The 23,985-nt window shown below is 41.1% G+C and overlaps 1 protein-coding gene across 7 annotated transcripts in view; it reads left to right on the top strand.

Moving 5' to 3' along the window:
* The window catches only part of MAP2K5 (mitogen-activated protein kinase kinase 5), a 140,332-nt gene that overhangs the window by 53,116 nt on the left and 63,231 nt on the right, over positions 1-23,985 (top strand). For 6 of the 7 annotated variants that reach the window (XR_005828869.1, XR_005828868.1, XM_040600608.1 and 3 more), the window contains exons 12-16: positions 3,386-3,447; positions 9,947-9,995; positions 17,340-17,413; positions 18,343-18,393; positions 22,044-22,115. Coding sequence is in view for 5 of the 7 variants with exons in the window: in XM_040600608.1 (XP_040456542.1) it covers positions 3,386-3,447; positions 9,947-9,995; positions 17,340-17,413; positions 18,343-18,393; positions 22,044-22,115 (308 nt within the window). In the remaining 2 variants the exon portion in view is untranslated. The remainder of the gene's footprint in view (positions 1-3,385; positions 3,448-9,946; positions 9,996-17,339; positions 17,414-18,342; positions 18,394-22,043; positions 22,116-23,985) is intronic. The other variant, XM_040600609.1, reaches the window with a different exon arrangement.

Here is a 23,985-nt window from a genome sequence, read left to right as displayed (position 1 = left end):
CTTTCCCCACAATCTGATGCTACTGTCGTTATGGAGATGTATTAGCACTTTGCTTTGAAGTCTGGTGCTGTGTAGCATTCTTGGAGAAAAGGCACAAAAAATATGCTGATTACAGCAATTTATAATCATTGCTGCCCTCTGCGTATCAGTTCTGAGAGTGTGTCTCATGACAGATGCAGTCCCCTTGTGTCTTGTGCGCAAGAAGCCTCTTCACAGCGTTCGACTTTAAACATCACATTGCTGTTACAAGCAGTAGTCTATTACTCTCTCAAGGATTTTCTTATGAGCCAGCATTTTATGCCCTATCCAGGTTTTTCACGAAGGTTCAGTTAAGCTGGATATAAAAAGTAAGGATCTCGCAAATAATTTACTGTAGAGGGGAGGCTTGCTGGCAGGAAAAATTTCCAAAGCCAAATGTGTACCATTAAGCATCGTTGAGTAGCTTCTTCCTTTCTGATAGGGACCACGGATAAAGCCCTGTAGGGTTTTGCGGTGCATTTTGTTTTCTCCCTGTTAAAACGGTCTGTTATTACTGTTAGGTCTCTCTTTTTACACGTACTACCTCTGTCCCACTGATCACTTTGCCTGATTTCCAAGTATGAGTAGTCTCTCAGATTTTCCGTATTTGACAAAAACGTATTTCATTTATTCGACAAAGCTCACAAGTTAAATTCTTGGCTGCTGTCATGCTGTGTAACTATTAGCCGTTTCTCTGTTCTGTCCTTGCAGTTGCGCTCAGACTTGCAAGCCTGTGTTAAGCAGTAGTCACATGCAGTAAGGAATCATCTGCTCATGCCAAAACATGCAGCTGCCTAGAGTATGTACGCTGCTATTAATTCAGAGATTTTTAAAAACGGTGGACATAAGTGCTCGCAGCTCTGAATTCTTGTTTGAAAATATTTGAGCCTTTAGGGTATTCATCCCTCATCATGTTGCACAACGATGGTGTTTACTGACCATGCACAAATTACTTGGAATTATACTGGAGATGACCTCTGGTCTGCCTCATGTTGTGCACTCCTTCTGGCAGAAAGCAACAGCAATCATTTAAAGGAAGAACAAAATGCAAATAAAGGGACCTTGCCATTGTTCTCCAAGCCCTTTAATTTTGATGCGTAAGGATGCAGATAAAGATAAGCGAAAAAACCCCACTTTCTAATCCTGTAGATGAACAGCTCTAACCTCGACAAATCTTTAGCCCTTTTGGCTGTCTTAGGCCAGTTTGTAATATTTCCTGCGTCCATTTCCCATGACTCTGTTTTCCTAGTTGTATCCTGTACCCTGTTACAAAACACAGGTATTTTCTTTATGAATTACCTAGCTACAGGTGGATCTGAGTCTTTTGGGATACTCATGACGTAGGGACACAAGTAGGGAGAAGGTGCACCTGTAGTACCATATTAGTTCTTTCTTGGCACCTGCAAGCAGGAAAAAGCCAAGTTGGCAAAGATCAAAACCCTGAGGTTAAACTGACCTGGATCACCCTCCCACCTACTGATAGATCTTAAGGAGCAACAGAGATGTGAAATGAGGCTTTCTAATCTTTGTTCTTTCATATTTAGAATAAAAATGATGTTCTAAATAAAGATGGTGAGATGCAGTATTGGCTTTTACTTACGTTGTTGCCTCTTTTCCTTGAAACTGCTGAACACCTGCTAAACTCCCCTTAAAAGCAGAGAGAGGTGCAGGTTATCAGACTCTGCCTAGGTGTCTCCACGTAGATACGGGAACTGGTGGTGTTTGGGCTTGGAAATGATGCCCACTACAGAATTTTTTCTCCATAGAAGAATGGCAGATTTCCCCGGTTGTTTGCAAAAAGATACTTTCCTTCGTTTTTCAAACAGCACTACCTTTAATGACATCTGTAGTAGTGAGATTTAGCAATTTGGTGCATGAAGATAGGTGTTTTGTCCAAAACTGAAGGATATGTTACAAGCATTGACAGGAACTACCTACCATATGATTGCCTTCTGTTTTGCCTTTGTAATGAGCTGTAGGTATCCATGGATCTACATCCTCTTATTTCCATTACGTGGTACTTACATTTACTTTTAAACTGAGAGACATTATAATCCACAGGCTAAGCTGAAAAATTAACCTTAATGAACGAATAGTAGTTTCAGTGACCTGGAATCAGAGCAACATTAGTGAAGACAAACTTACACTGTATTTCTGACAGTAGAGGTGACGTGGAGGGAAAACCCAACAACTACCACTACAAACCCCAATCATGAGAATAAGAAGTTAAATGCAAGTAAGAACCACTGTATAATTAAGGCTGAAGACTAGAGTAAGGACCTTGTGACTTCTTCGGATTGCAGCATTGCAGAATGAATGGGGTTTGTTTTTAAAAACTGAACCATAAGCAAAGTACAAAGTGTAGGTTTCTTTATTGCTTGGTATTGGCCTAACTCTTTTCCCAGTGGTGTCATCAGTAAAATCGATACGCTACACTGACAGCACAGTTAGATCAGTGTTGAGCGCTTCCGAGAACCTCGAGCTTTGAATAAGACAACACGCTCTTGCAAGCTAGCGGCAATATGTTCTGCCTGTAATTTGCTTGTCCATTTTATTTTTTTTTACTGTTCTACTTGGATATTTTCAATTCTCAATTTTAAATTTACTTTCTTACCCTAGGAACATTTTGAACGCTGGTTTGGTCACGAATCTGCTTTGCAGAAGATAAGGGAAACAGTCCTTCCCTGTCCCTTGGGAATGTCCATAGGGCTGTTAGAGGGACTTCTTTCTTTTCTCCTTTCTCCATGAATGTATGATGCTGGCTGGACAGGGTTATGCTAGGTAGCAAGTTGTGTCCCATACTGGAGATTACTGGCAAAACTCATCTGCTTGCCTAGGAGCTTCTGGTCTTTCATTTACAGATATCAGCGTGGACACAGACTGCAACGCTCAGCCCAGCTTTCACTGGTTTGGTCATCAGGAGGAAGCAGCTTCAAACATGTGTATAAGCATTGTGTCAGATACCACGTTAGCACCAGGTTTTGGGACAAGAGTTAGGATACTTCAGACTTTCAAGCCCACTGTTCCTTTTTGGGGTGATTTCATTATTCCCAAGAAGTTACTCGAAGCCTGGTGGTTGTTAGTTCTCCAATTTTGGTATTTTGCCCTGTGATGGGGAGGTCTTGTCACAGGAATTTAAGTATTAATGCTGCAAGCAAAAATAAGTAGTGTGGGTGAAAGGAGACCTGATTCATATGTTTATTCAGAGTTTGGTAGATTTTTAAGGTCAGTTATTTCTGACACAGTTATTGTTACATCGTCGATGCTTTTTTTATTAATAAGCAAGGACTAGAAAACCCTTGTGACTTCAAATCTAGGGCAGTATTTCATTTTGTATTACCTAAGCACGTTTTGTTTATCCCTGCAGGGGGTTCTTTGGATGTTTATAGAAAAATTCCAGAACATGTACTCGGAAGAATAGCAGTAGCTGTAAGTACTTTTATCTTTTTGTCTTGCAGTTTTTGATTGTGTACGTAACACATTTGAGATTTGAGTGCTCATGTGCCCCCTTGGGACACCGAGTTATCCCCAGAGTCTGTCTCTTCATTGTGGCTTTGTGAAAGGGAGGGTCCTTCTTATCTCCTGTTCTTCCTAACCGTTCCCTGTGCTCAAAGACACCGGGGTTAAGGAAGCTTTCCTTTTGAATAGCCAACACATGCGTTGCCGGAGGCTCAAGAAATTTAAAAGGATGTGATAAATTGAATGGGATAAGAAAAAAAACCCCAGAAATCGAGAATTTGCTGGAGAACTGTGTGGTCTTGTTTCTTTGTATTGACTCTTACAGAATGGAGCAGTCTGCTTAATCACCTTTATTTAGCCTTTAAGTCTTTCTGTGCTACATGGTTCCTTCAAAAACTGATTCAGAAGCCCCGTCCTAGCCCTTACGGTGATCCCTCGTCTGCTGCTTCTGCTGATTTTTGTTTATTATTTCCATACTAACTGTCCTTATTCTGTACAAAGTAACTCCATTAGGTTTGCTTCACAGGTTGAAAAACATAAGTCCATTCCTGTGACCAAAACGCAATGGCAGAACACATTTTCTGTCTTCCCCTGTGGCAGACGTACCTCTTAAGGCAGATGAGGAGGCTGAAGTTTGTATTTGGCACAAGCCAGGCTTGAGCGAGGCTGCTGGGGGCCAGGCTGCTATCTCACCCCTGTGCTGGCACCCTTCCCACGTGAGCAGTCATAGTCAAAGAGCCAATAGTCATTTTAGGGGTGATGAGCAGGGACGTGGTCTGTGATCTGGGAAGAACTATCAGTCCCCAATTTCTACTCGCTTTGTTGTAGCAGGAGTTGACAGTGGGATCCTTAGAACACCTGGTAGCCCATCATTGTGTCTCAGCAGCATTCAGTGGCTGCATTGCTAGAAATTCACTAGCCATGACTGAAAACTCAAATTAAAGAACAACAACAAAAAGGGGGGAATGGGGGGTTTGTGAAATCCCATGTTTTGGCGCAGCTGAATGCAGGGTAAATGACCAATGTCTTAGTGGATCTCACAGGGGAGAGAGATACTGCTAAACAATTGCTAAATATAAGGAATACTTTGATAACTTAAGCACTTTAAAGCATAACAAAGTTATTCTATCATGTGCCATTTAATTAAGTGCTGGGTTTTCACATTCATTATACATCAAGCTGACAATTTAAATCCTTTAATCCAACACAGGCAGCTATTTAGTCTCTGTTCATTGTAATTCACAGCTCTACTTTCCTCTTAATTTGTGTGGCCTGCCCAGGGTGATGAACATCCTTCTCTGATGCTGTTTCCTCTAAGTAGCTTCAAATCTGCTCATTATATAGCCTAGCAGTTTCTCGTGGAATCTGAATGCTTTTCACCTTTAGTTCAGAGTAAAAACGTTTCATCTCTTCTTCCCTATGGAGCAATGCAAGTTGCTGATGGTGTCCTCATATTCCTGATGCGAAGTAGCATGCGTATAGTGTAACAATACCGGGATGGGCCTTCAAGCATTTTTTCAGCTGCTTATTCCTTCTCCTTTTCCTTATCTCACTTCATGTTTGTGTACTTAATACAGCCACGCTAACTTTCCTTATCATTTCCTTACCTGCTTTTGTCTCTTCTCTTCACCATCCTCCCTGGCCCACCTGGCTTGGTATTCTGCAGAGGTTCTCTTCCAGTTTTTCACTTATCCATAATGGTGGTGCTTCAGCCCCATCTTTTATGTCTTGACTTTTTTTTTTTTTTTTTTTTTTTTGTTCACCTGCAGGGTCACCTCTTTACAAATCTGTTAGTTAGTGAGCATGACTCCCTGACATGGACGGTGAGCTGTTTCTAGTTATTTTATTTGCTGCTTTAGCAACCTGTGCTGTGCCCACTGCAGTGCAGGGGGTCACTGAAGAGGTGAACAAAGAAGTGGGTACCTTCTTAGAAGGAGCTCACCCCTTTCTCCTGCTTCTCTGTAACAGAAGGTGTGCGCTGAGGCTGAACCAGCCCTGGCAGCTTCCTCTGCTCTGGTGCTGATTTTTTGCTCAGTTGGCAGAGTAGACTTGTTGGAAAGAGGCAGTGAAACCTTTGTTTTCTCTAGAATTTATCAGCGGCAGCAGGAATGGCTCCTTTAAGCCTTCACAAATGGCTACCCTGCATCTCGGTCTCTGACGTTTCGGTAGAGCCCAGCAGCCCGTTTTGTGGGTTGGGGCACCTTTTTGCCAAGTACCGTACACAGACACCATAATCCTCACCCTGAACAGCTTGGGAAGATTACCCAAAGCCTGGAGGATTTCTGTTCATGTACTGATGAGAAGGAGAATGTCAAACAAAAGCTGGAGCTCACATGGATGGATTTTGTAGACAAAAGCTGGAGCTTCCATAGTCTTTTTTTTTTTTTTCTCCAGTCTGTATGTTTTCTTCCTACCTTCCTTGCACTACGTACACAGAGTCATTTGTCTTTTATTCTCCTGAGACATGTACAATGTGTTAGTCTATTGAAGCTGCTTAATAATATGTGTGACCTGCACATCTGTTAATTAGAGTACCCTTTTGTTATATTTGTAGAAGTTTTTAAGTGAAACCATTTCTAGAGGAAAATGGTGCAGGCAGTATAGACATTTAGCAGCATCCCTGCATCCCTCTCGCTCCGACTTGATGATTTTCTTGCTTCCTTTCTTCTTACACAAATTTTATCATCATAAAAACGGTGGACTGACAACCCTTAAAACCGATCGTCCTACTCACAGCAGCGAGCACAAAAGGTGCAGGAAATTCCAGCTGCTCTGGAACAAGATGTGTGTCTGCTCAACACAACGTGGCAAAGGGAGCATGTTGCCCCTGCGCTCCGCTTGCTCAATTAAACACCGAGTTGTACTCAAGGTCATTTCCTTGCACTCTTTGATCTCCGCAGGCTGGGGCTGAACTACCTGAGAGACATCCCTTTCTTGACAACCCTGACTTTCTCTAGCCAGAAGGACAGGACTAGGTTGCTACTTGTTTCCTTGAAACCCTGCTATGAATACTTACCGGGTACCCGCAGTGCACGGCTGAACGGGCACAAGTGGTACTTGCTTCCTCATCCACTCCCCTCCCAACCAGACTTTCCCATGATTTGGCAGGAACCAGAGGAGAGTTTTGTCTGCTGCAACAATCAATCATTCTCTGATGATAGCGACTGCTGCTGTATTTTCTTCTGATGTGAACCCTTGTCCGCTCAGAAGTAGACTGGATATCACACAGCTGTGTGTCATATATGTAGTCTGTACGTTGTAGCGTTCTTTTGCATTCTTGTTAGCCATTTCCCATTGAAAAAGTGATCACCATTAATTGTGATGGACAGTCGGCTTTCAAGCTGAAATAGTAGAAATGTGTTGCCGACTGTGATGCGCTTCTCTCCTCGTTCCTTTTTTGAGGAGTAAAGGGTGGGGAGGAAGGTTTGAGGCTGAAAGGCAGAATGCTGAAAATAAAGCAAGGCAGTGAAAAGATATCCTTAAAGGAGGAAAGCATTTGCCAATGCCTGGGGAGAAGCATTGGTTTTTCGGGGGCAGGGTAAAGTGGTAAGAGAGAGGTAGAGTCCGCTGAGACTTGGGTCCCCAAGAAGCTGGAGGGATCTCTGACTTTGTAAAATTCATCCCAGTTGCCTGTATGAGAGAGTGTTAACAAGAAGGGGAAATCTCTCTTCTTCCTTGTGTTCTTTGGTTGTGTGAAGGGCTTGTGTGTTTTTCCAAAGGAAAAGTCTTATCTTGGGAACCCCAAAATGATGATGTGGTCAGTCCTTTTTTCATACAGATGTGTAGTTATTTGGGTCTGCCAATGTAAAACCTGTTCTGCCTTTGCTTGCCACTTCACGCATTTATTTTCACTTCAATTTCTGAAGCAGTGACATTGTGCAGTGTATTTTGAGTGCTAATGTTGATTGAAGTTCTCCCTGAAAGGATGTGCACTTGAACTGTCAAGAGAGTGAGTGATTGACAGCAGGTAGAAGTACTTTTTGTGTCAAGGCTTTGTCAAGTCATTGTTGTAAAACCTACTTTACTGAATACCAATAATTCCTGCTAGATATTCAATCAAAAGATACTCTCTTCCAGCACCATTTTAGAATAATATTTAATACTTAAGAGCCCTTCCCTAATAGGCAAATGTAAGGTAAGTGAATAATAGTACTTTACACTAGGTTAGTCCATTTGGGGGGCTCCTGTGCACATATTTGCAGCCCAGGATAAAGGGTAAAACTCCTTTTATTCCTTTGTACACTGACACTGAGAGAATCTGAATGTGGGAGTTTGTTTAATACTGTGTCGTTTATAACTGCTTATTCAGCACATGTTCCATAATAAAGGTGTTTAATAACTCACAGCCGTTATCTTTTTTTTCTGTAGGAAATATTTCCTTTTGTCTATGAATACATGCTTTAAAATGAATTATTTTATAATGGTTTTGAAGATTTTAAATAGTCTAAATATATGTTTAATAATCAAAGAGGCTTACTATTCTCAAAACCACTCTCACCATTGGAGGAAGCCTGGAATGTTGCATCACCTCTATTTATTTTTGCATCAATACTTTTTTTTCCCCCCTTCTTATGTCAAAATGCTGTGTAAGTAGAATTACCCTGTTTTGCTTTTTGGAAGACTAATGTGAACAAGGCCACGCCACTGGGTATGCAGAATTTGACTAAGGCCTTTTTTTTTACAGGTAATTGTTGGGTATGGAGTGTGAGTTTAATGCTGAAGAATTGCCACCTAGAGCAATTTACTGGGGATTTGGAATCATTATTTGCTTTACAAAAGAGATTCAGATTCTTTGGTTTCGGTTACAAAATAAATTTTTTGAAAGAGTTTCTAATCCAATAGGAAAGCTGAAGATTACTCTGCAGTCTGCTGTCACACTGTATAATATTTTTAGCACTTCTGCTTCATCACTGTAACAGAAGTAATTTCATTTCAGTCTACTTGGACAATGAGAAGAATGTAATTGTTTTGACTGAAAATCTCATACTACTTCACAAATGTTGGAAATGCTTTATTGTTCTGGAGATACACAAGGAGTGTGTCTCAGTAAAATGAATGAAATGTCATCTCATAGATGGAAACTTTATAAAAAAGATTTGCTCTATTAAAAAAGCTGGCTGAGACAGCAGAGATGGTTTGGGTAAAAAGTAAGCAGTAGTGGAAATATATTTGTTGAATCTTGTTAGTTCTCTGTGCTTGTGAAAGTAGTAAATCTAAGGGAAAAATTACAGTCTTAAAAATGCAAGAAGTATTGGGGTTTAATTACTTTACAGAAACAAAACCTGCAGAGACGATAACTTGTAACACCCAGCAGCTCTCTTAGGGAGTTGACTGAACGGCTTGTTTAATTTGGGGCTATTATAATCACTTTTTATATGGAAAATAAATAGAGTGGCGGTTGGACCCAGCGAAGATCTTGTTGGTTCTGGAAGAGCCACGTGTATATATTCTGTGTAAGGAAGTGTCATGGGTTGTTGTTTAGGGAGATAACGCTTGCATTCATACTACAAATGCATGTCCTACAAATTTTCATTAAAATGCATCTCGTACATAAGGCACTCCCAACACAGTACTGGAGTAACAGGTTTTTGAGTTTGACTTTAGCAGCTTAGGTAGTGGAAGGAGCAAATTCTGGAATAAAAAGACGCCCAAAGTCAGCCCCAGTTCTTAAGTTTTAGGGGTTCCAATTGTATTTTTTGGGGGTATGGAATACAGTAAGATCTGTGATTGGTGCAAGATGAGAATTGTTTGGGTTGGCAGGGACCTTCAAGCCCATCCAGTTCCAACCCCCCTGCCATGGGCAGGGACACCTTCCCCCAGCCCAGGTTGCTCCCAGCCCCGTCCAGCCTGGCCTTGGGCACTGCCAGGGATGGGGCACCCACAGCCTCTCCGGGCATGAAGAGTGAGACAGTTTGTACAGTCCAAGAAGAAATGTTCTGCATTTGCATTGAGTAAGTAAAAGCATGGGAGGTAAAGGAGCAAAAAGTACAGATGCACCAAATGGAAAGAAAGGGAAAGGGAGGGTGACGTGGAAGAGGCTGTTAGAGATTTTGTTGTTTTCTGGCCTTCGGTGTCGCTGGGTTGCTTTTGTTGCAAGAAGACAAATCATTACGCACTTTGTATTTCGTGATGTTTCACACTCCAGCAAAGATAGATGAATTAAAAATACATTGAAATGCCTAAAGGGATTCAGTATAAGCTCAACTAACGTCAACATACAGATCCTGAGAGGAAGCTTATTTGTGTGTTCTTAAAGAACCTGTTGCCATGTGGTCCACAGCAGGTTTGCAGCAGGGGTTCATCTGCGTGCTGCGGTGGTTTGGAAGGGATGCTTAGTCTCCCCTTTTCGTGGTCCTGGCTCCATTCTTCATTGGAACTTGGGTCTTTAATAACTCACGCCAGCTGAGGTGTGTGGTGTTTCTTACCAGAAATCTTTAATATGCATGGTTGCTTTTTCTTTTAAATTCAGGTTGTGAAAGGCCTTACCTATTTATGGAGTCTAAAGATTTTACACAGAGGTGAGTAACAGATGTTTTCTGTTTTCCAATGAAATACCATGTTACTTTTAACAATACTTTCTGCAGAGACAGTAGACCATACTAACATCTGATACGATTCCAGTGGAGTAATGCAGAATGAATCTTACTCATTAGCCCTGCACATTTTCTGATAAAATACTTTATTAGTGTTCTCTTTTACTGCCCTCCCTCCTCCCCTGCAAAGAAAAATACTACAGAGAGAAGTTAATTTTACAGAGATTTAGATGCTTAGGGTAACAAACGGATGCCCAATGGAAAAATCGGCAAGGAAAATCAGATGTTTGACTAGTATCGAAAGTAGAAGATAAATAGTGAATTTTCTTATGTACTTCAAAAATCTCACAACAGCCACAAGTGTTGCTGGAGTCTCAGATCTCTAAAATTGTAGCCCGCTGTCCTCTAACATGGTCATGAATAATTAAAGAAACTTTAAACCTGCTTGGACATAAGCGATTTTGGGGTTTTGCTGTTTATTCTCTTTCAGGAAACTGTTCTATATTTTTTCTAAACATCTCATTTATTTCTGGCTTTTAATGCTACATTATTTTTTGAAATCTATCTGTTGTAGTAAGTTCAGATATACTAGACCTTTCAAAAACAATGTCAGTTCTGGAAAAAGTGGGAAATGCTATTTAAAGAACAAAGAAGCCCTTCCCTCTACACCCCCACACCCCCCCCAAAAAAGGAAGAAAAAAAAGGAGAAACTCATTACATTTATAATGTTTCTAAAGTGTCTGAAAGTAACTGCTCTGGTTCCTAATGTTGCTAACAATACTGTTTAATTTAACCCATCTGCTCACTCAGCCCGCGTGCACAGTTGGAGTGTGCAGTAACCGACTTCATTTGTGATTGAAAGAGAAGTGTAAAGCAGAGAGACACGCAGAAAATTTTAAGTTGCAAACCGAATAGGTGAGACCATTTCTTCTGGGGTGCCTAGTTTTGGAGTGGCTGAGAAGTAGGTGCGAGGCTCTGGCGAGGCGATGAGCAGTGCCTGGGTTAGGTGCCCCGTGTCCCCGTGTGAGCAGCGCAAGGAGTCAGGCACCTCTGGAGAGTCATCCGGAGATCTGTGCGCTGAGTGGGGAGAGCAGGCTAATAGGAAATACTAATTACCAGTATGTATTGAGGTCCTGCCCCTCCTTAGAGCTTAGGCTCAGACTGTCCTCAGGCTTTCGTGGAGAGTGAGTTTGTAGTGGAGGAGGAGGTTGAGCTTTCCTTTGTGTAATGACCCAGCGAGCGGCTGTGCAACAGGACATCGGCTTCAACTCCTCCTCGGTCCCACACCATCTCCTTCCTGGGAGATTGCTCTGACGTGAGAGCGCAGGCTCTCTCCTGGGTGGGAGAAAGCGGGCTGTGGCCAGAAGAGTGAGTAGAGATCAAGTAAGGGCTTTGTTACCCCGATTAGAGGGTGAGTGAATTGCTAAGGCTGCTGGTGTAGTTGACCCTGGGCTGCCACTGGATTAAAAGAACAGGAATAACCCAGAGTCCATGACCAACTCGTTGCAGACACAGGTTACCAAGGAGGCTTCGTTCCTGATGACAGTTTAAACGTTTCACCTACTAGCCTGAATGTTACCAGATCCAGAGATTTATAGTGTCCATCCACTCGCAGCAAGATGTCTAGATGCCAGAGCTGCCACAGCAATTGTCAGAATAAATATAAAAGGAAAGTAACTGCGATATGCGGGGCTGGGTATCATCTGGATAGGCTACACAGTCTTTGCCACACATCTGTAACACCAAAAAAGAAAAAAGCAGATTTGATTTTTTTTTTTTTTCATTAAAAGATTCTGGCCACATGCTGAATGTGATTTGGAGAGAGCATTGCGGTCAGGCATAAACACTGTAACTATAAGTTTATTGTTCTGCTGTAAATTTGGAAACTGGGTCTGATTTTTGCTTTGCCGGTAAAACAAAATCTCCCCTTCTGTATGGGTTTCGTTGACTTGATTGAAGAGCAGCTCTTGAGTTTTTGATGAATTGTCTGCGGTCCTTGCTATGATCTAAAGAAAAGTGCAGAAACTGATTTTTCATCACACTTCAGATTTTTCTGGCCTTGGTCTGCTGCTAGATTGACCAAGGTGATAACAGCACTGCAAAATGCCATGGAGGGCATGACTAGCATTCCAGGGTTCAGCAGGGTTTCCTCAAGGGGTTGGTTTTCAGTATTACGCTGTACCCATTTTTAGGACGCTGAAAATGCGTGTGTACTTGTGTATCTTAAAAACGGGTACAGAGTAATACAATGCAAGGAAGATGCCTGTTTCTCAAAGTATCTCCGTCAGCTGCCTACTGGTTTTAAAGCATCAGAAGTAAACGAAAGAAAATTTAACCCTGACTTCCTTGCTGTCACATGTGAAGCAGACCATGCAAGAAGCTCGCGTAGGCTAAGAAGTCAAGAATCTCCACCGTGACGGTAACAAAGGTGGGGAAGCAATCATTGTGAAGAAGCTTTGTAAGGCAGTGCAGCAAACGACAGTTTGCGACTAAATGCACGGATTAAAGCAAAGGAAACAAACAATGAGCAAGTCTTTTATTCCAGATCAGACATTTCAGCAAATATTACAGCTTAACTTCAAAACAAACCTTGCAACTAATGAGGTGATAGCCGTGCATGTTAATAAACCCGAAGCTGTAGTCATAGTCATCACACCCACATCAAACATAAACATAAGATTAACACCTACACCACTTCTTTGGAAGATGTGAGAATGTCCCAATGATAAGTGTGCTCTTTTCCCCAGAGGATAAGAAGTAGAAATGGAAGGGTAATGAGAAATTAACTTAGATTTAAAACAGAATTAGCAATTAAACAAGTCTAATCATGTACAAAGTCAAAGTTTGTATAAAGACAAACCAAAATCTGTTAAGTTCAAGAATAAGTATAGACCATATGCATTTTATCTGGTGTGTTTTTCTCTGTTCACACCTCCTTATTAAAAGAAATGTATGAAATAAATGTTACCCACTTGTGTTTAATTGTACTGATCTATATTTGTATGCATGACTGTGTACTGGGGGCCAGTACATATTGCACAGTTTGAGCACCTTGGTTTCTGTCTAGGTTTTAAATTTGTGTCAGATTTTTGGAAGTGTTTTCTAGTTCGTGATGTGCAAGGTTGAGCAGAGTTGATGATCTGGAGATCTTTCTGGGCTGTCAGTTGGTTCCGTGGCTGTGTGTGGCAGAAGAGAGGTCTGTCCACCACTCGGGCCATCTCTTTTCCCTCTGCCCCCCCCCCCCCCCCCCCCCAGGATATTCCCATGGAAGGATATTGAAATCCGCTTTGTTTTGGCTGGAGCTGTGGAGTGCTAGTTGGTAGGGTCGAGCACTAGTGCAGTACAGGCGATGAGTGTTCTCAGCTGTAGCTGCAGTTTGCTGAGGATTTCACCTAAGATTTCCAGAGGAGCATGTTTGACTCTTCCCCCCCCACCCCCAGCATTTCTAGCTTTGTGACAAATAATCAGCATTGGTGCCACATACAAGGAAGCACAAACAGAAATACTAGGGCTTGTATATGTATACAGATACATACATAGGTATATATACATGTATAGCTAAACACATAAACTCATGGACTACTTAGGCTTATTTAAGAGAAATGATCGTGGCCTCTGCAAAAAGCATGCTGATGAGGTTGTTATAACAAGAAGTATTTTTATTCTTCCAGCAGCTTCACTTTAACAGTAACATTCTGTGAGCTGTTGGCAGCTGAAATTGTGTGTTTGTATCTCTTGCCTTCCTTGAACTTGGCGTATTACGATTTTATATTTTTAAAAGACAGAAAAAGTCAAGAGACAGCTTTTAAAAAATCTGTGGGTTTTTTCCCCACAACCATTAATCTGTTTGCTTTACGATAAAACAAGATGACTGAAATGTCTGGTGTTCAAAAAGCTGAAACCTCTGACAATTCTGTTTACTGGTGAGAGCTTGGAGGTCCCGTTTATTTGCAGAGAGGTGAAACGACTTAGGCAGATATATCATAAAGAGGACTTGTTCATCCTCTATAATGATGTTTCATAGAAATCATTTGTATTAAGCAAGCACTGGTAATGGGAGCATAATGACCCCTTTTGGCTCTTGTTTAAATTCTTTTACTTCTAAACAGTAATATTAATCACAAGCAGATGGTGCAGAACATTATTTATGCACATTTGTTTTCCAAAACCAAAAAATGTTTAACCCATTAACTGAAGCCTTTTATGAAACAAAAAGGCTAATTTACTGATTGGGTGATTTTTCTCCCCACTTTCAATATGAGAGACTTTGTGAAGTGCCATTTTTATCTGGGATTGTCACTTCCTTTTTTCTTGAGGAAACCGATGTGATCCTTGGAATTCATAGCAAATATTTGCTTAAGTCCCCCGCTTGCAGTGTAATTTAAAATCTGCTGCAAGGACAGGTAGTATTTGTTCTTAGAAGTGCTTGTTTGGCTGCAGCTTGCTCAGTAGAGTCCCCAGCCTGCATAGGCTTCCCTCCCTTAATGGGCTGATTGCTGATTGCTTTTTTTCTTCTAGGATTTTCTTTTTGTTTGATTGAGGTTTTGTTCTTTGTTTTGTTTTGTTTGTGGAAGGATTTCAGGATCAAGCAACGCTTAATGAATGACAGATGTTTTTTTAATGATACTGACTTACTGCCACCTCCCACATGGTAGCAGGGAAGGGGATATGGGGTCTGCGGATCCCCAGTGACACAAGGTGATGGCTGGACAGAGCCTTGGCTCTTCCTCGGTGGGAACTGGCCAGCCCTGGTGGGACAGGGGACAGGTGTGGCCTGGTGGGTTCCTCTGGTGGGTTATGTTAAAGAAACAAGGACTTGTGGGCTGCACTGGGAGACCATCCAGAAGCAGGACAACGTGACATCCAGAACTCATGACATGGTTGAGATCTTATAGAAAGAAAATTTGGCTACGTGCCTGTTGTCTCCTCATCCCTTTCTGTGAGGTCATAGTGTTTCAAGCTTAGAGCTTCCTTCTGCCTTCCAGACCCTTCACTCAGAGTGAAAAGATTTTTGCTTCATTCAATAATGATGCTGTTGATCCGGTCCTGGTCCCACAAACCTATTTCCAGCCCTACCGCACCAAAATGTTTCTCTTGTCCACTTGGTTATCAGTTATTTTTGTTACATCCTTTACAGTTAAAAGCAAGAGCCTCGTTGTTATACTGCAGTTTTCTTTGAAAAGTGTTAGTACTGTAAACAGCTGGATCCATGGTGAAGAATGTCAGTGTTTTCTGCATGTGTGATGGCATCTGCTGTTTGGTTCATTACTATTCAGCGCAAGCGGAGTAACTAGGTAGCTCTATCGGCTGCCATATTTTTAGAAAGAAGGTTAAACAGGATTACTGTGCAACTTATTGTTCTTCTCGGGATTCAGGATAGAGCCTGCTGATGTACTCGGCATGTCTTGTTAGATTTAGCAAAGTCGGTCAACACCAGAGAGGAGTGTGCTGCTTAGTGGTTTGCCACAAGCAAATATTTGAGTCTCCCTGAAGTTTCAGTTGGAAAACATATTCCTGAAATGTTGTTGGGAAGTGTATGAGAGATTTTGTGAGTGTGTGGATTGCTCTGTAGCTGTGTTTTGTCTTACCACCTGAGGCTGGGGAGTAGGTAAAAAATCCATCAAAAATACAGCACGTGGATTGAATTCCTAGAGATGAAATGGGGATCCAGGTAGGCAGACTGAAGCCTGTTGGTGCTGTAGCACGATGGAGATGCTCATGACTTTTTTTTCTTTTGACTTTGGGGGGGGGGGGGGGGGAAATTGCAAAATATGGCAGTAGTATTGTTGCACAAAATAAAATGTACAGATTCCACTTAAAGTATATAACCTGCTGTTGAACTTTCCCCTTTTTTGAACTGGATTTTTAGCTCAAATATAGGAAAGCATTTCATCAGCTTGTTAATTGAGGTTATACATTTCTACATTACAGAGACGAATTAAGCAAGCTACTGTGGTACCAGAAAACATCTGCTAAACAAAGGCAAACTTAATGATAAACAAAATTAGGTTCTTTTCTAGTTGGGTTTCATCCATCTGCACCCAACTAGTGTTCACTTTTAAAGAAGGCAAAGATACAAGCTATTGCTTTTAATCCATTTTGACAGAAGAAAGCAGTGATTAGGCAAAGCCACTGTGCTCTAATCTTCCCAAGTTTAAGCCAGGCCATAACGTGCACATTATGCTTTCCGACTGGCATCCCTGGAACAGAAAAGATGCTCGATGTTTCCTGCACTACAGTCAGGCTGGATGATCAGCAGTTCATTCACACACCGACTTTACAGTACGCAGCAGAAGCACACCAACCTCTTTTGGCATCAGAGGGGGTCAGCATTTAGATCTTTGTGCTGACAATGTGGCTTTATGATGTACGTTGACGTTTTATTTGCTGGAGCAGGATTAGTAATCATTTTAAGGCGTTGCTGGCGGTTAACCTCTGTAAAAGCTCTGAAACCATGAGATCGAAGCAGTTTTATGCAGCAGAAGCCATGGAGGTGGAAGCCAGTAGCTTTGAATAATGATGTGCCGGGGAGCAAAGCTGCACTGAATGTGTTCTTGTAGCAGGAGGAGGCTGGAATGTGCTTGTATGTTTTGTGTTTTGACTGTGTTCCTGTATACAGGTGTTTGTATGGGATGCTTTGTATTTGTAGTTTTTATAGAATATTAAATTCTGCTCTTGTCACTATGTGGAATTAAGTGAGGGCTGCTGGAGAAGAGGGAGGCAGGGTTAATTGCAGTGTTAGAGTACAAAGTCGCAGGGCTGGGATGAACCTTAGAAGGTCAGCCCAGCTATCCCTTGATATGAAAACAGGCTTTACTGTTTGCACGGCTGCTTTTGGCTAGTTCTTAAATTGTCCAGGGTTTGCTCCCGCTCTGTTATTTCCGCTCCATGCCATAATCTACAGATCCTTTTTTGCAGACCTGCTCCAGCCTACACTCCAGGCAGCTGTTTAATCCTATATTTATGCAGTTGATTAATCCCTGTCTAAATGCAGTGCTTCCATTTGTCCCTGTTGAATTTCATCTTATTTTTTCAGTCTCATTTTCCAGTTTGGCAAGATCACTTTGAATTCTAGGTCCTGTCCTCCAGTGCACTTGCCGTCCCTCCCAGATTGGTGTCACCTGCAGATTTAATAACATGGATTATTAGTATGTGAGAGGTGCAGATATAATGTCATCTGTGCTACTGTCTGTCACAAACCAGAGATTGCATTTGAAATATATCTTTGAAGTATTTCCTATTAAAATCTATCGTACCAATATTCGTAACGATCTCCGTGTAGACGATGAGTATCTAGGATAATATAATGTAGTTTTGTTCCCTCGACAGATGTGAAGCCGTCTAATATGTTGGTGAACACGCGAGGCCAGGTGAAGCTGTGTGACTTTGGGGTTAGCACACAGGTAATTCCCCCTCTAGATCTCTGCCCGCTCTCTTTCTAATGTCAAAATCACCTGGCTGCCAGACAAACAGCCCCACAGCAAGCTCCCCTCTTCTGGGAGAGCCCTATTCATTTTTAATCTCTGGGCGACTTTTCTTCATCTGAATATGATTGTTCATTGTTTAATGACAGTAAAAACTGCTGATATTGTAATTACTACTTACGAATAGCAAACTTCATTGATATGCAGCTTTGATATGAAAGCGTTTTGGCCAGACAAAAGGGAGGGCAGAACGAGAGATGTGTCTGGGGAGCCCAACTGGCCCACAATAAAAATTAATATTGGGAGTAACAATAGTGGTGGGCTTTTACAATGTGCAGCACAAATTTTAATTAATTTCCATTTTGGGCCTCCCTGGAGAACTTCTCTGATAGTGACCCATGAGCTTGCTGTGATGTTGATTTGAATTTCAGCACCTTTACTCTCAGCCAAACACGAGGACCAAAGAGAAGGTCAGCCTTGTATTATAAGTTGTCAGAGTCTGTTGTCCCTCCAGCGTATTTAGCGCTCGTTGCATTCAAGTGATGAATGTGGCTTTATTCACATCTTGAGCCAGCTGACTGAAAAATGAGTGTGTTCAATCCTACTTCAAATTGACTTTTTATATCAGACTAGTTTGGGGTACTAAAGCGATAAGCATCCTGTTTAACAGAATTGTTTAAGGTTATCTGCCATAAACTGTAATGCAGTGCTTGTTTAAATTGGAACTCTCATTCCGAACAAAAGAGAGATTTAATCATTTTTAATGCCTTTGCAGATAAATTTGTTCCCTTTTACATAATTTTTAGTTGATTTATAGGAATGATGATTGTAGGTTAAATGAGGAATAATTGCCCATTTTATTTCCACATTATCTTTATATTGTTCTAACAGACTGTTTTGTCTGATAGCTGGTGAATTCTATAGCCAAGACGTATGTTGGAACAAATGCTTATATGGCGGTAAGTGGATTTATGCAGGAATAACATTTAAATAGAAGTATTTGTTTGCAGTCATCTTCTGTGTAATGCGGGATATGTTCTAAATCAGTTCTCAAAGTTCATCTCTCCCTGTCCCTGGCATAAGCTCTGCCGTGATTGCGGATGCCATGAAACAGCTCCCGTTCGCTCCCTGCAGACCCGCTCCCTTCCCGTCTGTGCTCACCTACCAGCTCAGTGGCAGCTGCCCTTCTTGCTGGTAGGGGACAGTAATGCTAGAAAAGTGTTTCTTTCATGTATTTTTAGTTGCCTTTACTGCCTTGTAACAAGCGGGAACAAAGAAGAGAGTTGGGTTTCACGTTTACGGAACACTTTTCCGTGGATAGTCTGCGGCTCTTTGCAGACGGCTGGCAGTCCGGTGCTGTCCCTGGGTTGGGAAGCACTGCTTCCAGCCTGCAGTTCAGCAAAGCATTTAAACCTGAGCAGCATCGCACTGGCTTCTCGACACCTAAACACTTCCCATGTGAAGCTAAAAATATTTGGACTAATAATATTAGGGTATTAAATTGCACATTGTGTAATGTCCATACGTTAAGTCACCAGTACGTTTCACTTCTCTATATAAATTTTAGTCAGTGCGTGTTACAATGAGACTATTGTTGCCCTGTTTCTGTACGTTAAAGCATAAATTCACATCATTTTTAGATCAAAGTAACACATTGCTAGAGATCTATCATTTGGGAGAACGCTGCTGCGGGTAGCTGGGGTGTGAGGTTTGGGTTTAGCAGCTCTAGCTGACCTGACACTGGATGTGGCGTTTGTGTCGTTGAGATTAATATGGTGACAAGAGCCAGTCTGAAAGCAAACCACAAAAGTTAGCCCATCTTTTCCATTAGATCAATGGGATTAATTCTAGTTTTCCATTTAACAGATGTGAAAACTTAAATGCTTCAGTTTAGAGCGGTATATTAACTGTTGTCTTTTATTTTTGGCCATTAAAATTATTTTAGCAAAGTACTTACATTGTAATATTAAAGAGGGAAAAAAAATGTTCAGCTTGTTTAAAAAAAAAGAAAGTGTGAACAATACAAAGTGGGTGATACTTGTGTTTTTCAAACCTCAGAAAATAGGAGAGAGAAATCCATGACCTTTAATCGCTTTCAGGTATTTTTTCTTACTTTGTTGAAAGAAGAAGGCAGACCAAAGCGTGCCCATTTATTTGCTAAGTGCTTTTCTAGTCAAGGTATACTCGTTATGTGGCTTCTGAAACACTCATGTCACCATCCTAGAAAGACTTGGGCTATCCTCTGTCATCAGAATATTATGTGCAGAAAAATGTTTATTAAAAAAAAAAAAAGAGAGAAAAAAATCTGGTCTTGTCTATTACCACTTTCGCTGGAAAGCCTGCTGATTTCTGTGCCTCCATTTTCTAAAAGAAATGGAATATAGTAATTCAGGCAAATAAACAGCTTCAGATTAATCAACTTTTCCAACTCAGCTGTTACTCTTAAGAGTTGTCTTAAGCAGGTCTGAGAATTAAATTGTATTATGCTTCTAGTGTACAAATCAAGATTACTGTTCTCTTTCCCAGGTGTACATTAAATAAATTACTTTTTTTTTTCTTTCCTATTGTTTATGGACAAATGTGATGTATTCATCTGTTAATTGAAAAAGAAAAGTTTAAGCTAAAATGTACTGATTTCTTGTGTTAAAATTGTTTTTCTTGCTGAACGAGTCATTTGTCGTCATAAGATTTATAGTCAAGTCCTCAAAAAATCAAGGAAGTCATAAGCTTTGGCTTGGCTGCTTGGCAGACTGAGTGAATTTGAAATCATTAAAAAAATTTGAGATTGCTGTTTGAAATAAGCAAAAAAGCTTTTTGATTGAGAAATTAGAATTCCCAACAAGAATACATTTTCTGTGAAATCGTTTTATCACCACTCCATATAGAAAAAAGATTTTGGTTTAAAAAAGTAACCAGCTGTGGAAATGAAGAGAAAATATTTTTGAACTGTATATCTTTAGGATGCTCTCCATGTTGCACACTTTACTTTATGCATGCGTTACTCTGATTTTCATCTTCTTTTCCATACTCTTTAAATTCATGTGACTAGACTTTTTGTTTAAACGTGCAAATTATTTATTTGCCACCGTCTTCTGTGAGTACATAATTTCTAAACATAAGTTGCTGTGCAAAGCTTGAGCTGTTATAACAGAAGAATAACCAATTTAATATTGCTCGGTGTGAATTATGCATCTGCTTTGGCAGCTCGGGAGAGGCCGGGGTCTCCCCTGCACTGAGATGATCTGCGGGTGTTTCCGTCTTGCCATCGGTGTGGTGTCTGCTGGTCAGAAACATGCCTGGCCAGGATAGCCGGTACCATGTTATGTTCCAAAGCCAGATGTATCTATCAGTGTATGGTTTTGGCTGCATATCTGCATCTTTATGAGGGTCTTTGTCAGTATAAAAGGATGCTTAAAAATCGTATCCCTATATGATGCTGTTACAAACATCGCTGAGATGTGATAGGCTAACTGTACTTAATGAAGGCTCGCCTTAATGAACTATAAAAAAAAAATAATAAGATTTTTGGGTCACCGTTCAGCTCAAAATAAATGAGGCTCAGTCAAGCAGATTTTGTGCCAGTTACATTCTGGGGTGGGTGGTTTTTTTTAGGTTATGGCAGTTGTGGAAGGCTATCCTTAAAGATAATGTGGGCAGCACTGTGGTTTTTTACTTAACATTCACGCTGCGATAAAAGCTCTTGACCTGGGATTAGCTGTGCAGAGGAAAAATCCGAAAACACATTGGACTGGCACTAATTTGGGAGTTTGTTTTCTAAAAAAGGTCTCTGGATTATTAAAGACTAAAAATACAGCCAGTGCTTCGTAGGTGGTGGGGCTAGACAGGTGCATTAACAGCACAGTGGGGAGAGAAGTCTCATGGAGCCTTTTATTGTTACATTTCATGCTGTACTTGACCTTGGAAATGCTTAAATTGTAGCTTTCAAGTAAAAACTAGCAGTTACATTTTACAGCACTCTATTTCATGAGGCATTAAACTTGCTATTAATAGTTTTGAGTGAAGTATTTTTTTTTTCCATAGGTCAAAAATGAAATTAAAAAGTATATAAGATAAAATTGCTGGCATGTGACTTCATTGATTCTTTTGGCTTCCCTAACTTTGCTTTTTAAACCAGAGTTACTCCCCCACACCTTCACTCAGCATGAGGAGTCTGTTTTCCTGGCACGCCTTGCTGTTGTGCCTGGGCTGAGCTATAGGTGTATATACCACCGGGTATATACCACCGGACTCTCGCAGCTTGACCTTGGTGCTTTGCTGTGCATGTGCAAGCCATCGGCTATTTTTTGTTGTTGTTGTTGGATAAAACAGCCCAAACACAAATGCCAAGGCCAACTTTACAAGGTGCATAGCAATGCATGGCTACAAGTCTGAGCGTTACCAAGTCCTTTGCTCTCGCAGAAGAAGCCAAAATAGATATATAAGTCCAGTTTGAAGAGCGGATTTGCTCTCTTCCAGGTTAGCTGGTGAGTTTTATATGCTTCTTTGCATTTTCTCAGTCGACTTGTTTGCCCTGGGCTAGCTTTTGTGGAATAAGTATGTGTATTTGTTTGCGAGGCTCAAGAAGATGTTTCTTTCCATCTCTCTGCAGCCTGAGCGGATTTCAGGAGAACAGTATGGAATTCATTCGGACGTTTGGAGTCTAGGGATTTCCTTCATGGAGGTATGCAAACATCTATCATTTTCATGTGCCCATTGCAAGAATCAGATCAATCTAGAATCAAAATATTTCAGTGTAGTCTTTGTAGACTCTTCTATATGTGCATGTTTTCAATTATTGTAAAATTTCTTGGCTGTATTTAGAATGGGTTTGTTCTTAACTGCGTTCAGTTCAGTTTAAAGAGCCTCTGTACGAACCTTAAACCCTCTAATAAAACTTAAGAGTAGGAAGTAGGGCCTGGTACATGGATGCCTTTGCATCCTTTCAGCACCTGTGGGATCAAAAGTGATAGTATTTCTGTATTATTAGGGTTAAAATTAAAACAGCGTAAGGCAGATTCCAGGTTTGAGCTGGTTAACAGCCTTGCAGAAACTTTGCAGAAATATTTGCACGACGGTATGAGTGTCTCCTTGCATGATTAAATGAAGTGTTTGAACTGAACTGTTCACAAGGCCTTTGAGAAAGCTTTCTCACAAATATGGGTTCAGGCAAGAGACAGTCTTACCAAAATGAAGCAGTTTGAAGGAATGTGGTTGTAAAGCGCGGTCACTGCGGAGAAGCCACGCTTTCGGCAGGTTTGGTCAGAACAAGGTCAGGTTTGGTTCAGGAAAAGGGTTGTTCTTTTCAGCTTAGGTCTTATCAGGTGTTTTACAAAACATAAAATTCAATGACTTTATAAATAAATGAATGATTGTTTATAGGAATGATGACCTAGAGTGTGTAAATTGAGTAGAAGTGCCTGTGTTATGATAACCTCTTGACCAGTAAAACCAGATCTGCCTTGGTCTGGCCTGGGAGCAGGGACAGGTAGCTCTGGTCTGGTGGTGGCAGAAGGGGGTGTATGGCCCACGCAGCCTTCTTCACACCCGCCTTGGCTGGCCTCCAGCAAGCCAGCTACAGCTGGGAAACCCTTGCAGCCTTGACAGCTCAAGCCATAAGCTCTCGGGGGAGTTTTCCAGCTTGGGGACAGTCCATGAGAGAGCTTCCCCCTGCTTGAAGTTGTTGTTGCGTCCTGTCAGAACAAAGCGTTCCAGCCATCGATGACTTGCCTCATCTTTCTGGCACAGCCTGGCAAAGGCATGATACTGTTAACCAGAAAATACAGATGCCCTTCCCTTTTCTTCTGGTCTAATATCGTGTCACTAAGGTGAAGCTCAATATACCTTTCAGCGAAGTGCAACTGCTGTTTTTAGGAGAAGACGATAGAAGTGAAGGGGGCTCGGTGCTGGCCCTCTGCGTCTAGGCAAATTTCACATTTTGTAGCCTGAAAGTGAACCCAGACCATTGTCATGTTTTCGAACAAAAAATTCCCTGCCAAATCATTTTTAATCAAAATGAAAATACTTAATGCTGAATCACTGCGTTCAGGTCTTGTAAATCTTTTCCAGAGTCTAACTGAAGCTAACGCTGAATTACAATAATGACATACTTTAACGTGTCACAGGGGATGCAGTTCTCTTAATTTGTTTTACTGCAAACCATTTTAATGGTTTGTGGTGCTGGAGAGCCCTCACAATTTTGGGAGAGATACAGAATGTAGTCAGGCAGTCTGTAAATTAATCTAGCCAACAAAGGGCTAAACCGAAATTGTGTTACATAAAGGTCTGACTATGATGTTCTTGAGTCGTGGTGGAATAGAGTGATAGAAATGCAGAAGTCCTATATAGAGTGAGCATTTGCTCGTTCCTCTGCTGAATAAAAAATGGATTTAGATGTGCAGCAGCAATCTGATGATTTATCATGTAGACCAAGATATTTGGAATTTAGTTTGGGATTATTAGTAGGTATCCTGTCCAGTCATGAATTTGATTTGAAGGATAAATTTTACATTATATTAGCCAACATTAGGAAAACTCTTTTAATTTGCATTTAC

The sequence above is a fragment of the Falco naumanni genome, chromosome 7, assembly GCF_017639655.2.
Source record: "Falco naumanni isolate bFalNau1 chromosome 7, bFalNau1.pat, whole genome shotgun sequence".
Taxonomy (NCBI): Eukaryota; Metazoa; Chordata; class Aves; order Falconiformes; family Falconidae; genus Falco; species Falco naumanni.
This window is presented reverse-complemented; position numbering and strand designations above follow the sequence as displayed.